The 21185-nt window shown below is 30.8% G+C and overlaps 3 protein-coding genes across 6 annotated transcripts; 1 reads left to right on the plus strand and 2 right to left on the minus strand.

The window, feature by feature from the left end:
- Positions 1–471: 471 nt before the first annotated feature.
- Positions 472–5195, minus strand: LOC117154081 (sphingomyelin phosphodiesterase 4). 4 transcript variants are annotated; one of them, XM_076617407.1, is made up of 14 exons: positions 5091–5195; positions 4246–4545; positions 4061–4163; positions 3746–3977; positions 3432–3642; positions 3253–3365; positions 3015–3173; positions 2778–2949; positions 2527–2709; positions 2248–2466; positions 2087–2179; positions 1845–2021; positions 1525–1754; positions 472–1443 (listed from the first exon to the last, which is right to left on the minus strand). In XM_076617407.1, exons 1-14 carry the CDS (start codon positions 5193–5195, stop codon positions 1305–1307), a joined length of 2436 nt encoding a protein of 811 aa, XP_076473522.1. In that variant the 3' UTR covers positions 472–1304. The 4 variants fall into 4 exon arrangements, with proteins under 4 accessions (XP_076473522.1, XP_076473521.1, XP_033184638.1 ...); XM_076617406.1 differs by having other exon boundaries at positions 3432–3654; XM_033328747.2 differs by having other exon boundaries at positions 4961–5091.
- Positions 5195–12478, minus strand: LOC117154077 (solute carrier family 23 member 1). The gene is made up of 13 exons (XM_033328738.2): positions 12164–12478; positions 10283–10408; positions 9680–9837; positions 7942–8147; positions 7738–7864; positions 7432–7552; positions 7064–7319; positions 6540–6668; positions 6247–6405; positions 6089–6168; positions 5785–5926; positions 5542–5674; positions 5195–5461 (listed from the first exon to the last, which is right to left on the minus strand). Exons 1-13 carry the CDS (start codon positions 12194–12196, stop codon positions 5383–5385), a joined length of 1749 nt encoding a protein of 582 aa, XP_033184629.1. The 5' UTR covers positions 12197–12478; the 3' UTR covers positions 5195–5382.
- A 1236-nt stretch (positions 12479–13714) lies between these two features.
- On the plus strand, positions 13715–18785 carry LOC117154075 (uncharacterized). Its single transcript, XM_033328736.2, has 8 exons — positions 13715–13997; positions 14245–14411; positions 14496–14647; positions 14748–15131; positions 15219–15613; positions 15695–15844; positions 15935–16200; positions 16283–18785. The coding sequence occupies exons 1-8, from the start codon at positions 13875–13877 to the stop codon at positions 16419–16421; spliced, it is 1776 nt and encodes a 591-aa protein (XP_033184627.2). The 5' UTR covers positions 13715–13874; the 3' UTR covers positions 16422–18785.
- Positions 18786–21185: the final 2400 nt, after the last annotated feature.

The following is a 21185-nucleotide window of genomic DNA, read 5'->3' on the forward strand; positions in this document are numbered from 1 at the left end:
TAGACAACGCTAGGTATGCGAATTTGCATTTATCTGAATCGAAAACGGGTCATGCTGCACGGGACGTGTAAACACACCCGTGCAATTAAACTATCTAACGACTTAATGCGACTAATGTGATTGAAAGTGGATGAGAAACTATGGAAGCCAGTGGCACAAGTATGAACATGAATTTCCTGATTAGGTAACAAAATGTGAAAAACTTAAGAAAGTAGAAATATTTCATTTTATCTTTTTTGACAAAAATATTTTCGTACTTTTTAATTTTATAGTTTTAGTAAGTAACATTTTTTCTAATGAATTTTTGTTTCTTTTTGAAAAAAGAAATTGGTATTACGGGTGGAAAGAATTATAGAAATTGATTTTTGAATAAAATTATAAGCGATCAATGAATAATAAACGGACTGAAAGCATTTTGGTTGAGAAATTGCAATGAAATTATAATTAATTGGTCAACAAGGTTCAATTGAGTTCGTTGTGTAGTACGCTTTATTATGACTGCTCTATATAGGTGTGTAGTAGTTAACTTGGTGTGATAATTCAGGTGGTCTCCACCTAGGGGAACGCAAAACATATTGCTAAAGCCTTGTGACGACTAGCGGGATCCAATTAAAAGGACAGTTATTTTATACGGTATATCCGTGGTGTAGAGTTCTCTTGATATTTTGTATAAAATGTGTTTAAGAAAAAAGTTATATTAAATTTCTTAAAATTATACTTTTAAAGGGAGATTGAGAAAAAAAGTCAATATGGAATGAAAGAAAATTATTCTATCTTTCGATTTTCTTCTATATGTTCCTTTCATCTGGAACGTTCCTGCCCCTGTCCAATATCAATTTTCCGACTCACAATATCAACGTTAACGAACCCCTTCGTACTTACGCGATGCAATGTATGCTCCACTCGATCGACAAAAATGATCAGTTATCTGTATGTCATATTGATTAAATAATAACCACTCTATCAGTACTCGCAGTTAGATTTGAAAAGCTAATTTACAACGCTGATATTATGAATTTTATTTTGCTAACCTATAGCAACTTCTGCTGAATTTTAATTGTGTTTTTAAAACATTAATTTTGTTTTCAATCACACATATAATATTATCATTTAAAAAGGAAGTATAAAAAACGACAATTTTTCGCGTCCTTAAAAAAATCATGTATGTCAGATTCTTTAAATTGTCTTTAAATTATCAAAATTTTAAACATTATATATCCTTATATAAATAGATATTTGAAATTATGGAATATTATACAGTGATGCAAGTTAATTTGTATACAATAAAATAATTTTATGATTGATTAGTTCATAGAAAATGCCGTAGTATTAGCCCTGAATGTGTTTCTGTTTGATCGTGTCCATGGTTCCAACGTTGCTCGTATTATTATGTATACGAACCATAGAGCAAAGGCGAACCCAAGGACTGTGAAGACTCCATAACTACAAATAAATCAATATTATACTACTGCAATCACCTTGGCTTCCAAAATAATCATAACTTAGATTAAGAATGTCTAGTACTTTGTAAACCAGGCAATAAATGTTCCAAGACTTATGATTACGAGTAGACTATAATTAGCTAACGGACGTAAACTAAGTCGAGGCGGAATGCGTTCCTCGTATCCGCTGGACAACCCAGTTTGTGTTCTTTTTGGTAGTTTCACGACTTTCGTTGGTGATTGTAATATCTGTCGACAAATGCTGCCGAAGAAACCACGTCGATGGTACATCTTAGTTATCTTATGTCGGTACTGTTTAAAATACACGATTATATAATTACAAAAATGAAGCTAATGTAACTTAATAATTCGATCCTAAAATGTTATTAAATGTACATTTACCTTCACATTTATGTATGTACAGAGTTTATATAAATTTCTAACAAGTAACGCGCATTCGTTACTTCGAACTGGTTGCAATTCCGGATCTCCCATGTATTCGATATATTGACATGTCTGTCTATCTTTCTGATTAGGTACAAAAACACCTGGTTTGCTTGTATCTAAACTAGAGTCCATCTAAAAAATTAATGAGTTAGGATTTTTCTACTATAATAAGATTTTTTAGATAATCAGTTTTATACTTGTGATTGGTGACAGAAGGATGTCGATAGAATACTCTCGTGGTATTCTTGGTCAGCTTCAATAGCTACCTGAGGAATGTCTTCTACTTTAATCTGTAAAAATTATGTTTAAACCAAATCGCATGATATTTAAAATTAGGAAATCTACCATCTTTTATTACCTCGAAAATGTCAATTAACTGTTGCTGTGCATTCGCTAGATAAACAGGAACACGACGCCTTTCTTCTATACCAATATCATCCGAAGAATAGTCTTCGCCATTAAAAAATTCCCATAGTGCTAACAGAAATGGTCTGTTTTTTCTCTTCTTTTCCAATGCATCGATTAAACTAGTTGCTGTTAAATGTGCTTGTTTAATTGTGCCTAATAGACATACGACCTAAGATAGAAATTAAAAAATAATTAAATACTTTAGGCATGTATTTTACGTTTTACGTACCTGTGAAATAGTAGCCATAGAAAACATTAGAACGTATTGGTATGTCGGTCCTTCAAGCTCTAAAATTTGTTGTCGTACAGTTGAAGTCCATTGATTTGTAGATACTCGACTTCTTAATCCAACATCATCCATGTGACTTTCTATTTCGCATATTATTTTTGCTAAAAACGGTTGCGACAAAACCTGAGGAGTATAACTTTGATAAATACGTGTTAGCGGACAATCCATATATCTACAAAAACTTAGCATACTTTTGTAACTCTGAATAACATTAACGCATTCTTTGGGGCTACAAGATCTGTTCTCATAAATCGTGGAAGTAATTGTTGAAATATAGCTGTGTAGGCTAGTAGATTATGTGCTATGAAAGGCATCCATCTATATGCATCATGTATCTTTCCTCTCTCTTCCTCTTCTGCTTTACTGTAAAAAAGTAAAATAATTTGTAATAATAATTTCTCAACAGACCTTTTACTATATATACATACCCTTCCTTAGTATACGTTATACTAGGGAAATATCTCCATGGTTGAATAAAACTTAACCAAGCTTCAAGAATCAATCTAAAGGAACTATCTAATGGCCAATGATGTATGGCTTTCCGAAGGAATGTGTAGATTTTACCTTGAACAGAAGGCAAAATAATTCTGAAATGGTAAAAATATAGATTATAGTATTAGTATAATATTTAATTGTTGTTTAATTCTTTTTTGATTATGTATATACCGTTTAAGTTCATCCATCGCACTTTTGTCGCCTATCGTGCTATTTGCAAATTCGTGCAAAGTTTTTATAAATGCTCGCACTAAACGTATATGCTCTCCGGAATGGATGCTGTGCTGTAATTAAAGTTACATAGAAATGTATATATATATTTTACGAAAAAATTTCAAATGTAAACTTACTCGACGTGGAACGGACGCAGAATATGATGTGCTTATTCGTGGATTTAATTGATCATCTTCTATGTATTCTACCCAAAAGTCGAGAAATACTTGCACTACGGTTTCACTTCTCCAAACTTGCGGTAAACATTGTTGCTGTGGTACGCTCGTTGTAGAATTCGGAGATCCTGGTGATAATATCGACGTTCTCAAAAGTCGCGGTGTTTGCATTCTGTAATAATTTCTGATTTTTAACTTATTGTCTAGTTCTAAAGAAGTGCCTTTTTATTTATATATCCCTTATTAAAGTATCTTTTGTTTTGCTCCAAGAATACCTTTTAGATTCGGGTGATTGTACTAATTTCCGTTGAGGTGTTTTCCTAATGTATGGACTAATTATTGGCAGAACTGGAGAATTATCTTTAGGTAGAAAATGGTATAAATAGCAGTGTGCTAATTGAACGTAAACAGTTTCCCAATTGATCCAAATATTCTCCTGTTGCTGCACCTGCAGCCAGGGATTTGTCAAATGATATGCAAAGTGGAAGATATAATATTCAAAGGGATATGTATAACTGTTAAGAATTTACCTTACACAAATTTTTAAAAATATTTCATGAAATTATTAAACAGAAATATAAAAAGGATACTCATATTTAAAGCAGATACACCACGTGTACCCTGGTCATCTCTGATTTTGTCTAGATAAAATGGGGGTATTACTCCTTCCTCTAACATCGAACGTATCTTTACCTGAAATAAAAAAGACGTATATGAAACTTAATTTTTGTTTATTTTATAATTGTCAATAATGTATAGATCTATTTTTACATACAGGTAAAAATGAAACTGGGAAGTTATATTTCAAGTAACAATCTGGCAATAACTTATAACATAAAGAAAAAACTGGTCCTTGTGGATTAAGAAAGTTATAAAGCGTTTCATGCTCCTGTGGATTTCTTTTAAAAGTGATGCTATGTAGTCCCCAACCAATGTTGTCAGTTATTCCGAACAGCGAGTCTACTAATATGGAAAATACATGTTGCAATTCTGTTGTGCTTGATTCATCTATCAGCGTTGCTATTTCCTTGCATCTTTGTACCAATGGCATATTTATGTATCTTTGTAGTTTGATCTATATAATAATTAATGGACTAAATTAGATAATAATGCAGTCATTGAATTAACTTACATAAATCTGACTTATAAATACTAATAGAATTTTTAGAGCAATGTATTATATAAATTTTATCAGTTTTATTACTATTATTTTATTTAAAATACATTATATACATATTACATATATTTGTATAATACAGTTACGCAAAGATAAAATATATACAATATTTTTTATATCAATTTATTCACAGAAAACGATACATTTTTAATCAATACAAAGCAAATTGTATTTTTTTATTGAATAAATGTTTTGTTAAGTTATTTTAAATAAACCAGTTAAGAATTTTTAGGTTAAATCGAGGTTAGGATATGTTAAGGCAATCAAATTTACAAGTTAAACATTTATAAACTATAATACACGTATGCAATACCGTAGCAACGTCTGAGGATGCAGCCATGTCTGTATTTGTTCGAGTTTACGTGAATTGTTAGAAATAACATTTATAAAAGTATAACTGACTTAATTCGCGCTTTATACACAAATTAAGTTGTAATATTTACCAACATAAGAAATTTTTTCCCTAGAAGAATCTCCCAAGATTTTAGGAATTTTATGCTTTCAAAGTGCATATTTTGTGGATAAAAATGATAAAAAATCAAATTCATTATTTTTTATATAAAAGTTCATTTATATTTGTATTTAATACAATCCTCTTTTGCATTCAATTAATAGTTCGTCGTTTGCAAGGTAACTCTCATTCAACATTCATTATTGCATTCCAAGTTTCCTCATGGTGATTAGCAATGCTATGTAATTATGCAATGCATTGAAAATATAAAATCAAAGTGAATCTCATTGTTTTTTCTGACTACATGAATAAATTCCAGGTTTATATGTCGGTAAAAATGGTACGTATTGTGTCCATTTCCATCTGCAGAAAAATGAAACAAGTTGATAAATCATTTGAAGAATTAAAAAATGTTAAAAAGATATTATTTAAAAAAGCTTCACCTTCGTAAAGCATCCATTCCAAATGGAAAATCAAAAGTATTGAACATATACTCTTGGTCTTCTTTGTCGTCCCTTTCGGTATGTAATTCCATTTCCTTTGACCAAGCAATGAGCCCACGTTCCTCAGGGGTACCTTAAAAAATTGATAATAGTAAATGCATACGAAATATTTTATTGTTTTATAAAGCGAAACAATTGAAAATTCACGAACTAAAGATAATATGATTTTTGTACAAATTGTACCTGGTATAATATTATCTAATAAACATCCTATTACACCTCCCACCAAGATAGTCGTACTAAGTAACACGGTAAATACACTGTCGACTATGTCATTTCCGGTTTCTATTACACCTGAGTGATTGATCATCCACTTAGATAATACCTGAAAATTCATGAAGACAATTTAGATTTCAATTGGTATCGTAAATCAAGTTCAAATACTACTTCAAACAATTACGCTACTGCTATATAATCGTGAATTATACGTAACAAACAATTAAGAAAAAACTGAAATTGATAAACATTTAATTAAAAATAACTTTACCAGTGGAAAGAAAATGGAGAATCCAAGAATGTACAAATTCCTTGCTGAATTTAAATTTATGTATTGCAACGCAGAGAGGCCTAAAAGAACCATGTATTTAAATAGTTTTTACTTTGGTCTTAGAGTAATTTTATTGTAAAAGATATATTTTAGTATACCAAAAGCAGTGATCATTCCAAACATCACGCAAAATATTCCGCCGACTATTGGTTCGGGGATAATGATAAAAACAGCGCCAAATTTGCTAATCAATCCTTGGAGAATCATCAAGACACATGCCCATTGAATAACTCTGCGACTGCCTACTTTCGTAACACCTGATAATGTTTCGTTTAAACAATGAGTTTAAAACACCATACTTAAATCGCTATAAATCACTTATAAACACAAAAAATGTAACTCGTATTCTTTGATATTTTTTTCTGTTTTTTAGGAAACTCAAACGATTTACCAATAGTTCCCACATTTTCTCCAAACGTGTTTGTACCGTTCCCGCTACCCCAAAGTCCAGCTAACATCGTACCAAGGCCTTCTATGCCGATACCTCGGTTAATGGCGTGAACCGGCGGAGGTGGTGCGCCTGAAAATGGAATTTCAAAAAATATTAGCTACAAAATTTAAACTCCATAATTTCTGAATTTTTTTTTTTCAATTTTATAATTTTCACATCTTTTAATATTTAGATTCTTAAATCCTTTAATTTTCAAACTTTTAAATATCTAAGTTTTTTAATTTTTAGACAGTTATATTTATCTGCCACTGTGACATTGGACTTAAATTAGAGTACCAATTGTTTTAAAAACTTTATCATTCATTTTGGATGAGATATCCGGTATCTCGAATGCTATTATGTATTGCATAAGTTAAACACAAGTAACTGATCTCGAGCAAAACATACTTTGCTAAAATATTCATATTTAATTAGTAGAATAATTATATTGAGCAATGTAATTGCAGTTCTTGGATTTTACTTACCGCACATCCTGGAGGTAGTTGGATAATAACTGATAGATTCCACCGTACACGCTAATACACCAGCTAACATACCAAGTACACCAGACAGGGATACGGTCGGTGTACCCCATTGACCAGGATATGGGACACGGAACCATGGAGAATCATTGATAATCTTTAATTTACTATCTGCTCTGGCTGGATGACCGACTGGCAAAGCATCCGTCACGGTTAAAATCGCGCAAATTATCCACATGACTACTATTGTTAACAGTACCTAATACGAAAAAGAAATAAAGACAGAAATGATAAAAACTTGAATGAAGGAAAGTTGGTACTAAAAATACAAACGTATAGAATATAAAGAAGAATAAACGTGAAATAATTACCGGGAATAGCTTAAATAATTCAAACCACACGATGCTTATTCCCTGACCCTTACGGTACATCAATATCGGGAATGGCACATTAACAAGTATTTGAGAATACAATGTTAACATCAATATTGTTCTGCAAGATCAATATATAAGAAGTTATGTACACATCATACACTTTCATCGTTACGTATTAAATTTATTATTTCATTCGTTGATTAAATTATATGAACAATATTATCGATGTAAAAAGAGAAAATATGTATACATCAATTTATACGTTATATCATCACTATATAAGTACAAAAAGGATGAGCTCACCCAGCTGCTATACCCCAATGTTGAGACGCAGCGTCAGCTGCATTCTCAAAGAGAGATATTCCAACGAGAGAGACAGTTGGCACAATAGTCAGTGGCGTAATAAATTTCAACAAATATCCAATAATACCTATTCAGAAAATTCCATTAGAGAAAGAAGATTTAATAGCCAAAGAATGTTTTGGCTATGATCAATGATTACAATACCTCCAAACCCAATGACTACTTGGAACAAAGCGGATACAGCGATGGCTCCTGAAAGTTCCCTCATTCTAATTTGCCATAGTTCTGTGCGGTTCTCCGGAGACATTTGATTTAAAACTTCCGGCTCTGGACACTTCCATTGTGGTAAACTTAGTATCGCCAATGTTGGGACTAAAAAGGATATAGTTCCTCCTTGAACTAGCGGCAACCTACGGCGAAGAATAGGAAAAATAAGAAATATAGTATCGATTACATACTGGAGTATACAAGTATTAGAGTATTGATTTGATCAGGAACTAAATTGTACAATTAGCTATCAACAATTACTAGTTAATCGTGATATATTCGCGTCGATAGTAATGAAGTTATAGTTTTCGTTAGAATAATACAGAATCAAATATGTAAAATGGCAAAATTTCAAGAAATTTTCGTGTCGAAAGTATATTGAAATATTGGGATGTAGGAGTAAGTACTGCTATATCAAAATTCTAGAGTCTGGAAAGATACTGAGTAGAATATTGATATATTACAAAGTAGATCTAAGGACTATACATAATGTAAAAAACAAATTGAAGAGAAGATTTCCCACTACTACAACTATAATTTTAATCATAAAGTTTGAAGTAATAAACGAATATTATTTTTCCCGGAAGCTGTTGGGAATAGTTAACGATCTATAAATCTTGTTAAACAAGAGTTCAAAATGATCCAGCAGCAATAAAGTTACGAAAATTAGCATTAGAACAAGCTGAAAAACAGGAGTTACCAAGCATGAAACATGTATAAATATCAGCTGCGAAGATAATTCCACTATCCAGCCTTGATCCTCGAATTCATGCACGTACATAAATTAACACGTGTGCCTTTCCGATAGCGTTTCTAATCGCTCTCGTCATTCATTTAAATGCAAATATTACTCTTTTTTATTACGGGATAATAATATGTAATAATATTGAAACACTGATATACTCATTATCATCATGATAAGATCTTTAGCATAAAAGATCATAAATGAGAAAAAAAGACGACTTTAATTTTTCTATTTATTGAAAGATAAACATAGAAGAAATAAAACAGAAGTGCAAATTTTGTCGTTTAGAGATGAATTATCTTTCTCTTATTTTCTTAAAATTTTGTAAACTGAAAAAGCTTGTCAGTGGCTTCTATTACTATTACTAGATAGCACTTTGTACAAAATTTCATATTCTTATAAATATAACTAAAAATGTGAAACTTAAATAGAAATTTCTTTCTCATGCTAAATATTTTAAGGGGTACTATCCATGTATATGCATAATGTATATTTTTGTATCTTTAAATTTCTTATAAATGCACAAACTTTCTACTTATTACGAATACTCTTGTTTCAAGACTTATGAATTTCGATATATATCAGTAACACATAGTAGCTCGACGAAGCTTATATCAGTAACAAATTGCTCGAGATTCATATACGTAATTGTTTCACGGTATTTGTAATGGTAATTGTAAATGCCGTCTCGTGCCTCCTTTGGCGCCTATCAAACGTCACTTATCAATTTAATGCTCTAGCCAGAATGATTCGCGGTAATTTGAGTCGAGTATACAAAAATGCTCTCATAAATTGAAGAAGCTCTATAAAAAAGGATTAATTTACTGTATTACTTTTGAAACGACTTTAATAACGACGAAGTTAAATATGAATTACGAATCATTTATATCATTTAGATTGACAAAGACAAATTTTTGCTAATTTAATTACCTGCATCCTATGGTGGTTTGGAAGAAAGTGACCAGTCCTGTGACGAAGATCATGGTGGAAATTATATAACTTCTCGATGGATCGTCCTCCGCCATGCACAATGCTGGAGTAAGGATGAAGGGAATCGAGACTATTGCACCTATCATCGTTAGATAATGCTGAAAAACATATTATTCTTTTCGCAAATGATGTTAACAATAGGAGATAGGAAATTTAACGGTTATGGAAAAATTTTGATGATATCAGAGAATTAACTAGACTTAGAGCTTATTAAATGATTATGGTAATCTTGATCGGTCTTGGATGAACACAGTCGAATATCTTATCAAGACAAATTATATAAATAGGCAAGTAAATAGGGAAATAAATCGGTCCACCTCCTCTTGGCTTTCAGAATGTGCTTATCTCAAATAAGTTATCTGATTCAAACATCAGCTTTAGTTAATATCTATACTTTTCTGTATCCTTGAGGAATTTGAGCAACGTGGAACATTTTTGAAAAGAAAAACACGTTCACTTTTCCTTGATGTTAAATATAAGATGTACAAGTGGTTTTCTTCCTACAAGAATATTTTACGCTTAATTTATTACAATAAAAAGTACCTGTAAAGCCATAAATAAGCAAAGATACCAGGGCGGGACATCGTCGATGCCATAATTGAGATTCGTGCTCCTGTTATTGCCAGCAGTTTTAGTATTCGACAGTGGTAATGTTGAATTTTCTAGATTCTGAAACAATAAACAGGTGCACGCTGCATAATACCAGCTTTGAACAATTATCTTTGACTTTGTAGGATATTTGAAACCGCATGCAGTATTAATTCTGACAAAAGATTGTACTAGAACTTGTTTAGATTTTTAAGGATTGTTTGTACTAAAACCCTTTCTAGATTTTATGAGGGCTGCCTATCTTTCCTTTACTTATTTTTTTTTTTTTTTTTTTTTTAGGAGGAGTGGAGGATTTTTAATGAAACCGTAATTTGTCCTCTTTTGCTAGAAGCAACCAGAATTTAAAACTCTGAAAAGGTATAAGCAGCACCGTCGCATACAGTAGAATATATTTTTTATAATAAGCTCGGTTACGTAATTACGTTGGAGAACCAACTAGCCAGAAATAACTGTATCATAGTGTTCATTAAGACAATGATATATTGTTTTATTAATTAACACATTGAAAAAAAGGTAATTCAATTAAAGAAAAATTTTTTTCATCGGTTTTTCCTATGTAAATGTTTTAAGCGCCCTTTACTTAATTTACCATTTTATTACCGTTACTATCCGAATTTTCTATCTGTCTAATATTTTAGTGTTAATTATCAATGATCAATAACTCCGATTGTTACCCTTTCTTATTTCAAAATATTTGCCGGAGAATGTAATATAATGCGATTAGATTCTAATATTCCAGTATCAATACTGTATAAATGCAAAAGTTCACTCGAAGTGGGAGGAGGTCTATACTTTTTACTAGTAAAATAGAATGTATCTCGCAATCTTGAATCTCTAATTACGATTCGCGATCCACGACGTAGCCAGTGTTCTTAAGCGTCAATTAGAATCTAAATATATACGTTATATATCGATACTATTCTTTCTCAACAACACAACCATTAAAGTTCACAGTCAATTTTACGCCTTAAGTGTACGCAGTGCCTCTCAGCAATCTTTAGGATAGAAATACACTTGCGCCAAAAATTGTTGTGATCCAAATATATCCAGCAACATTTGATGATTACTAATAAAAACTTTAAAAGTAACAGTAATGATAATTTATATTTTAAATCGCATTAAGCTTGATACGATAACATTAGATTCCAATTAATAATCTGAGAGCCACTATTCATCTACTCACTTATATATAGTTTGGGAGAATAGAAATCAGACGGTATAAATGTAGTTCTCCGAATTGAAAATCTCTATCAGTAGAATACTGAACTGTGGAATACCGAAAGAATATAGAATATAGAATGATCGACTTTTTAAATTAAGCTTTAACCGATATTTTAAAGCGATTAATTAAATAAATACAAGCAACAAATATTAGATTTATATATATATATACGAATATTTATTATTAATTCGTATAGGAATGAGTGAGAGTGAGAAATACGAAAACCAAGTTCCCGTTCCGCGTTGTAAAGCCGAAAAATAAAAATAAAGTACTATACTATCGTTAATCCTTAGAAATCAAGAGCTATACAAACTATGAAGATTTCAAGCCGTCATTAAACATTATCGAACGATGAATTATTTAATTAGATGTTCCTCCAACTATTTTAATAAACAACGTACCATTAAATCCAATTATTTTATGCGATTGACATTCGAATCAATAAAAATCTCTTTATTATAAGAGTTATGATATTATATTGTAAATATGATAAAAAACAATCAAATTTATAATATTATAAACATTATGAAAGACAATCAATCAAAAACGAGAACGAAAAATTATAATCAAACGCCGTTTTCTCAGTCACTTACTATTTCGGTCATCTGTATTCCATTTTCAGGCATATTGAAATTATTTTGTTCACGGACACGGAATACAATTAATATTCTCTACAGCACTGCAATAATAAAAATCCAGCGATCCACAATTACGAGAAGCTCCACAACGATTCTCCAGAAACCGCGGGAATATAGCGAAAACTCTTCGAACTTCGATGACCACGCGTGCACGTTAAACCGACGTTAACAACGAACTGTATCAATAGGCGACATTGCTCTTTAATTTATCCCTATATGACTACTTCGAAACGAGGAACTAGTCGATCTCAGATTTTTTTGTCTTAGATAACAGACACCACCAGCGAAAATTCACTGAAAATTCATAATTAGAGAAGCGACTAATTGACGGTAATTAAAAGTTAAAATAGATAAAAATGTGTCTCATAACGTCATCGTTATTGACCCCGTTATTCGATACAACGCAAAACGCGTATTTAAAAGAAAAAGAAGTTTCATAACATCTTAAAGCTTCTCAAAAGCTTCTCAAAATAGCGTTTTGATTGTAAATAAAAAAATTGTCAAATAATTAGTAGTATTCTAAGGCTGGATCTGCTCAAAGATAATGTAATTGTATCTCTTAATTAATTTTAATTTGTTTGTTGCGATTGTGTTGCGATCGTAGTGCTCATAGATTGTAAAATTAAATTTTCTGGAAGCTTACATATCAATTATTTGCCAAAGAATCTCGCGTGTATAAATCCGCATTGATAAAAATAATATTATCTATAGTCTGGCCCGAATTTGAGGGAAAGGGTATTGATGAATCTTTATGCTACTATCGATTTTGTTAAACAGATCATTGATCAATAGTAGTATAAAATTTATACTACGCGTATAGTATCAAATTTAAAAACTATCTCCAGCCACTGAATAATCGATAAAGCGTTGATCAATGATCTGTTTAACAAAATCGATAGTAGCATAAAGATTCATAAATTTTATACTACGCGTATAGTATTAAATTTTATTTTTTTATTTTATAATTTTTTATAATTTTTTGTATTTTTATTAACTTCTATATTACGAACCGAAATTTATTTTAATAAATTGTTCTACGTTGACTACCAGTTATCTATCAAATGAGAGTTTAAATCCAAGCTATTACTTTATGTACACCTTTTCACAGTAAATTAGTAATACAATGTAAAGACAAACGTAAAGACAAAATTCTATCACATTGTACTGTTTGTAGAGATGTAGATATGGTTTTGATCATCCGTGGTTTTGATAAAGTGCAATAATATCGGACTTTTGACCGCATGTGATAATGTTTGAGATCACAAATATTCTTATTTTTTCATTTTATTGGACTCTCGATAACCAAGGATCACTATATCTTTCTAGAAAATTAAATAATTTCCGTAACGTTATCTAATAAAAAACTTGATAAATTATTTACAGAAATATAAGTCGAAATAGGAATAAACGTTATGAGCGAAGATTCTAAAATTGTTAGTTCCGTAAGAATTTGATTCTCCTGCCAGAATAGTGGGGGCGCTTCTGTTTCGAAAAATGAGTAAACGTAGAGTATGTAGCCTCATATCCGCATAGCCGTAGCTGTGTATCATAACCTATCGAACTGCTTCTTCGTACTCGTAAATAGACGCCCTAACAACGCCCTAATTGCATGAATCTTTTGAATTTTTCTGAAATTTTGTGAAAAAGAATTTGACAAATATTTAAAATGGATCAACTGGGTGAACCTATGGACGTAGAAATAATCCCAGTTACCGATGATGCCAAGAATGTTGATTCTGAGCAAATCGATGTAGAAATTTTTAATTCAAACAACATGCAACAACCAGAGGTAAGAAAATATTAAATATAATCATTTTTCATGATTAATGTGCATGTTTCATAAATTTTCTGATTGCCATTTTGTTTCAAATTTTACAATACATGAGACATAAACGTAGATGGTATATACATATAATGAATTCGTTGATTCCTTGCTTTGACTAAGGATTACTTTACAATCTTAAATTGTAAAAGTGTTATGTATACACTGAATTATGAAATTAGATATTAATGCATTATATTTTATATTCAAACAGATACAGTTAGATAGCCGTTATGAGAATCGTGGTGGTACTTTCATGACAGGCGTAGATATATTTAGTAAGGAAGAAAAATTGAAAATGGAAGAAAGAGCCAAACGTTTTGGATTAACTGACAAAATAAAGAATAATTTATCAAATCCAGAACAAGATTTGTATTCTAGGTAAGGACACTGATAAATATTTGCTTGATAGATAATATAAAATAACTCGGATATATAAATAACATAGGTTGTCTTAATTTTTAGTATGGGCATTGTAGAAGATAGTGAAAATACAAAAAATATCAGACTAAATGTAATACACATGAGAGGCACGGAAGAAATGAGTACGAAAGATGTCTTCAAATATTTTGAAGATTATGCTCCAGCCTCCATTGAATGGATTAATGATGTTTCATGTAAGAACAATTTAAATCCATAAATTTTACTAACATAACTATCAGTGATTCCAAAAGATTGAATTATTTATAAATTTCTTGTTCTTTATTTACAATATAGGTAATGTGGTATGGTTAGATAATTTATCAGCAGCTAGAGCTATATTGGGATTATCAAAAAGAATTATTGGTTTGGAAAAGCAACAAACTATAAAATCATTCGATGGTAATCCCGATGAAGAAAACAATGTAACTAATGATGATTCCGTCATTGAAATGGACGAAGATCATGAGATCACAAACACTACAAAGGAGACAGGAGAAGATTATATAAGTATCAAGGATATTAATTGCCCATTACCTCCTGGCTTGTGGAGGAAAGGGATAAATTATCCTAAATCTAAAGCAATATTCCTCAGATTTGCTACCAGAGCCGATAAAAAGCAACCTAATGCAGAGAAAATGAGTGAATATTATAAAAAATATGGAAACCCCAATTTTGGAGGTATTATTACAAACATTATTAAAATGTCCTTACAAATTACAAACATTATTAAATTATCCAAATATTAAATAATATTATTTCATGCAGGTATTAAAGGAATTTTAACTGAGTCTCGAAAACGGTTGTACAAACAAATCAGACAAAATAAAAGAAAATTCAAAGAAGAGCTGCAAGACGATGTTAAAGATAGAAAACATGTGAAGAACCCCTGGGGTGCATTGTCTGAAACTTGGGGACTCAATGATGCTATAGAAAGTGAGTTTGGCACCAGAAATGAACCTAAAGATCAAGGGCGTAGTGTAAAGGAAAGATTAGGGGTAAAATATCCTTCAAACGAAACTACACACACTGAAAAACAACGAAGTAATTCGAGCAGTGATAGTGAGGATGAGTGGTGTAAAAGAAGTAAAGTGTTGCGAATGCGAATGCATGCGGATGATGAAGAAGAGAAGATACACAAACGACGTGCCAAACTTCAACAGGTCAGTAAATTTTACTATTAGCTAAATAAATTTTATACAACAGAGGAATTTATTTAATCATTTATTATGATACATTTGCAGACTATGTTAAATAATTTAACTAGAGGCAATGATTTACGATCGAGGCTCAGCTCTACGAGGAAAGGAACGCAATTTCATGATGCAATTCAAGTAGTTGTAACAAATACAACTGCAACAAAGTCGAATTCTTTAAAGCTTAATGACTCAGAGGTAATTATTGTTAGAAATTTAATATTGCATTATATGCATATTTACATTTAGTAAAAATCATTGGATACGGGTTTTATTTATGACATATAGGAGGAAGATGGTGAAATTATCGAAGATAATGAGAGCCAGGAAAAGGAAGAGAGCGAATGGCAAGGCTCTGATGAAGAGGAACAGGAAGAAGAAGACGAGGATGAAGACTATAGTGATGAGGATAGTGACAAACCCGCAAGAGAAGTTCAAGGACCTAAGGGCAGTGTAATAAAAGTAGTTCAACATAAACCTCGCGTTGCTTCCACAGTGTGGGCGAGACTGAATAATGTAAAAAGTGAAGTTGTTGATAACTCCATTAAAGATAGGTAAGTATTGAAACAAATCAATATTAATGTTTATATGAATTATGAATAACATTTGGAAATAACATATAACAATATTTTCAAGGCAACCAAGAATACGAGATCTAAGAAATACATTAAAAGGTGATCTTCGGTCTCGAATCAGAAATCATACAAGAGGTCGCTCTCCTTTAAGGATAGAAGTGAAAAATGACAAATATACCGAAGGAAGTGAAACAGAATAATTGTCGATTAGTCGAACGAATTGTGACAAAAATGTGAAATATGGTTGTGGTGTTGTTTGAGTGGAAGAGTATGATATGGTGCAAACTTCATAACTGATATATAAAAGTACAGAAAATGCACTCATTACACCGAATTTATTACAACTTCATTTAACTCATAGGTTCTTGTTTAAATTAACGATGCCCTAAAATTACACGAAGTCATATTTTAATCGTGAGCATATTTATTTATGTTAATAAGATATGTACGGAAAAATCTTTTTGATATACAATCGAATAATGAAATTTGAAACAATGTATATTTTTAGCTTTAATCGATTATGTATCTTGTACTACCAGAATAGACCAAGTTTCTGTGCGTGTAAGAATTTAAAATTTTATGTTTAAGTACAAATATTTTGAGAGAATATATATTGTATAGATATTTCTGGGTATAAAATTTCCCCATATTTTTTATTCATATTACACAATTATAAGTACGGATCGTACATTAATCTTTTAATACGACTAATGTTAACATTTTGCACATATTGATAATCAAGTATCATCTTCCTATTTTTAAAATGCGATAAAATATAAATTAGCGGGTAATGGGTGCTTCTTGGAGTGTATATAAATATTATCTAGGATATAGATAACAATAAAAAAGTTTTTCGATTAACACATTGCGTACTGAGAAAGATAGGACATATTTTTAAATATTCGTTTGTACAATTAACACTTTTACTGAGAATCGTGCATTTTATAATTCCAATTGGAAAAAAAAGATATTTTTGGATACGTCATAATTAACAGAGAAATAAATTTATACCTTATCGTACAAAAAAATTCTGCAAACGAATATTTAATTAATTGCACATCGAAACGATATATAGTGATTTTATAATCTGTTTTGTCTTCGGCGATTACATCAGCTTAAAAAGGCAATGAAAAGTGAGGAAAAATACTTGATACGGTTGTAAATAAAAATAAAATTGTACGAGACTAATACTAATATCTTGTACCGAGACTATATATGTCGAGCATTTAAGATATATTTTCCTTACGTACGTAATAACTAATAAAATGTTCCGAAAGCTGTGATTTCTTAGACGTAAACATTAAATGAAAAGGAGATGCAATTTCATAACGCCAGTTAATCAGCCCTCTTTGATTTCAATTACAGAATGAAATTTTTGTTGTGTAATAATTAAAGATCTATGTGTAATTTTTACACATATCCAACAAGATGTAAAAAATATGACAAATGGACAGAATTATATGAATATTCTGTATCTTCAAGTTCAGAAGAAATAGGGATAAGAATAATTATGACATCGATTCCGAATAATTGACCAATAAAGCCGCTTTTATATTAGCACGATAATACTTTGAATAGTCATTTTAAAATACAATAATCGATAATTATGATTTCAGTACATATATATGTATAATATATATATTTATCATTTACACAAATAACAATTAGTCAGAGAAATATTCGGCTGAAGTAATTTGAGAAAGAAAAATAAGAAAAAAAAAGAAAGATGTATCGTTCGAAGAACACAGTGGATTATCGGAATATTCTTTTAGCCGCATTCATAGGTTTCTAGCCGTTACTTTGATTCTCTACGTTAATTTAATCTCACTTTTGTACTGCTTACGGTCTCAAATAAAAATTATTCTACTGTAATTTATTAAATAAAAAATATTTAAGAGGATTCTAAGAAAAATAATTAATCACATTACAAATGACTAAGTGGAAGCTCAAAATATTGAAAATGATAGATTCTATGAATGCAGCTTGGAGGCACGAGGTAATGTAATGCATTAACAAACGAGATGCGATATTTTTGACGCTATTCAAGCGCGTGACAGTTTTTTTAACTTACATATTTATCTAAAATCGCGTGAAAACCATTTGGTAACTACATTTGCTAACCGTGACTTGAATTTACCTAATATTATTATATCTACATTTTTATATGTTTCATCACGTGTAAGATCTACTAGATTCGTGAACTAGTCCTCGCCAACTAATATTCATTTCTCTCTGTTTGCTTCAGAATCAGAAATATCAATCTCGTTTGCTAAAAGGCAATCGTGCAAGATATCGAGGATCTCTTTCGTCTATCCTACATAAAAACTGTTGATGTATTTTTTAATTTAATATTTTTCCCTTTGTCAAGCCAATCAATAAACGCCATTTTCTTAATATTATTTTCGTACTTTTTTTTTTAATTCCCTTCGTCTTGTTTCCTCTTTTTCTTCTCTTTTTTTGTTCTTTTTGTTTTCTCATAAATGACGTATAACATTTAAAATCCATAGACGAAATATTCTTTTTATATTCGGATATATAAGATATGAATCGGCAACAACAACAAATACACGCAACGTTTAAGTATATTAGGCCTGATGGTATTGGTAATAATTCTATCAATGTATATTAAACGCTACAATCTATCGTTGCTCGCATTTCACTTGCATCCTATGTGTCTCTTTCTTCGCGATAATGGTGTCCCAATGTTATCAAAATTTTTTCCTCCTCATTTTTTAATAATATTTTTTTAATTACATCAGCAGCCGTTATGGATTCTTAAGAATATCCGACAACAGGTTTACATTTGATGACGTCCCGTGAAATTTGTACGTTTGCACAAGGTACGATACTTAACACACGATCACAGCAAATGTACAATATTTCTTGCGTTTATTAATCGTTTTTAATTAAACATCAAATTTCATATACCGAGAAGAGAACAGACACGAACTCGAAACTTTGTGGAATTTAAATGCATCGCAACTTTGTTTCTTAATACATTTCATTAATACTTCACGTTTGATATTGATCTCGTCCTTCTTACGTATATAAACGAACAGAAAGATCTTTAAAGATTCGTCTCACCGCTTATTAGATGAACAGTATAATAAATTGTAACGAAAACTTACAAGTCAATCTAGTTTTGTTGTTTCGTTTGATAATGTCTGAACTTTATGCTTAAACTCTGACTTGTAAGTTTTTCCTTTTTTTTTTTTTTTTTTTTTATCAGTTTTCCATTTTTGTTTGTTTAAGTCAATTTTCACGTTGGAAACGAATTTGGAACACCGATATCGTCATAGTCAGCCAGCCGACTCGTTACAATGTCCCCTCGGTCTATCGAGGTAGCTCGTGAAAATTATTCGACAAACATTTCGCGGTTCGCTAATCGTTCGCATCTACTTTTTGAAACTCTGAGAATTAACGTCTTAAATACATACACAGATTAAGTTACGAAATTCGGACACATAGCAACTGTACACGCAGAAAGATTCGGACATATATAAACGTCGTTCAAAAATCAGCTTCACGCGTATAACGCTTGAAGATATTTCTTTATTTATTTAAGCTTCGAAGATAAAATCGAAATGCATACGAGGAAGGGAAGATTATACATGAATTATTCTTTAATTTGTATTTTTTATAAGAAATTAATGAAGCTTTGAGGGAACATTATATTTCTCTTGTGTCCATCACTTTCCTTCTTTTTTTTTTTTTATAATTTCGATAGATGATGATTTATTCTTTTTATAGAAATTTATTGCACAATTCATTAAGGGAGGCAGAATGTAGAAATGTGAACAAGAGCCACAGACATCTCCGAAATCTTTCTTCTTGTATTGAATGAACTCGTGCTCGAGACACGCGGAGATACTGACAATTTAATGAATTAAGTTAGTTATTCTAGAGAAATTCATGTGTATTTGACAGATAGTAAATTCATCGAAGAGTAAAATTAAATAAATTCTCAGTATCATCAGGCGTATTGTGAGCACAACGTGGAACGTTTCACATTGAGGATTTAATATGAACGGCATACATATTTCAACGAACGAATGTCCTCTTCGAGATTTCTCGCTTGCGCAGAAAACCAGTAAACGAAGGAATTTTCCCAGCATGAAAAACGTATGACACGTAATCGGTTGATTGTTAATTTACATCGGTGAAATCACCGTTGAAAAATTTGTACGACATCAAAGATATAGTTGCAGTTACAAGGACGCGGAATTGTAAAGAGATATCAGATTAAATTCTTCTCTGCAACTACAGTGATTCACGACGATATTTGAACACACAGAAACTTTGTCTGAATATAAAGATTAGAGGAGAAAAATGTAATAAGTACATTTCTTTTGGTTTTATGATTTTGTAATGCAACCTTATGATTAAACGGGAAGATTTTAATATGATATAATTAAAAATAAAAGCAAGCCTATATTGAAGAGAAATTTAGAAAATTGAAGTATATTGAAATATATTGAACAGTTAAATTTTCTATGATATAATTACAGATATATTTATAATCATTTTTACAATTGCAAAAATTGTGACGTGTTAAACAGAAATTAAAGATGCTAGATCTTCTATGATATAATGCACGCACATTTACAACTGCATAATATAATAAATAGTTTGTTAAAATTGATTGAATTATACTTGACAGAAATTAAAAATGGCTAGAGTATATTTTTATTTTCCTGGAATAAGACAAAGGATAATCTCGTTACCTTTCAATTATATATTTATTGAAACTCTTGATCAAATTCTGACTATTCATTATTATTTTTAAACGAAAAATTTCATATGCTTGTGAAAATTCCAAATTTCAAGCTACGAAGATCAATCGTAAATTATTAGAAGTCTCATATGAAAATTCCTGTAATATCTCTTTGACTACGATGAAATATTAAATTCTCCTCCGGTAGATTGTTATTTCTCACAAGGTTCCGGATATAAAAGCAGCGACA

Source organism: Bombus vancouverensis, chromosome 3 (genome assembly GCF_051014615.1).
Source record: "Bombus vancouverensis nearcticus chromosome 3, iyBomVanc1_principal, whole genome shotgun sequence".
Taxonomy (NCBI): Eukaryota; Metazoa; Arthropoda; class Insecta; order Hymenoptera; family Apidae; genus Bombus; species Bombus vancouverensis.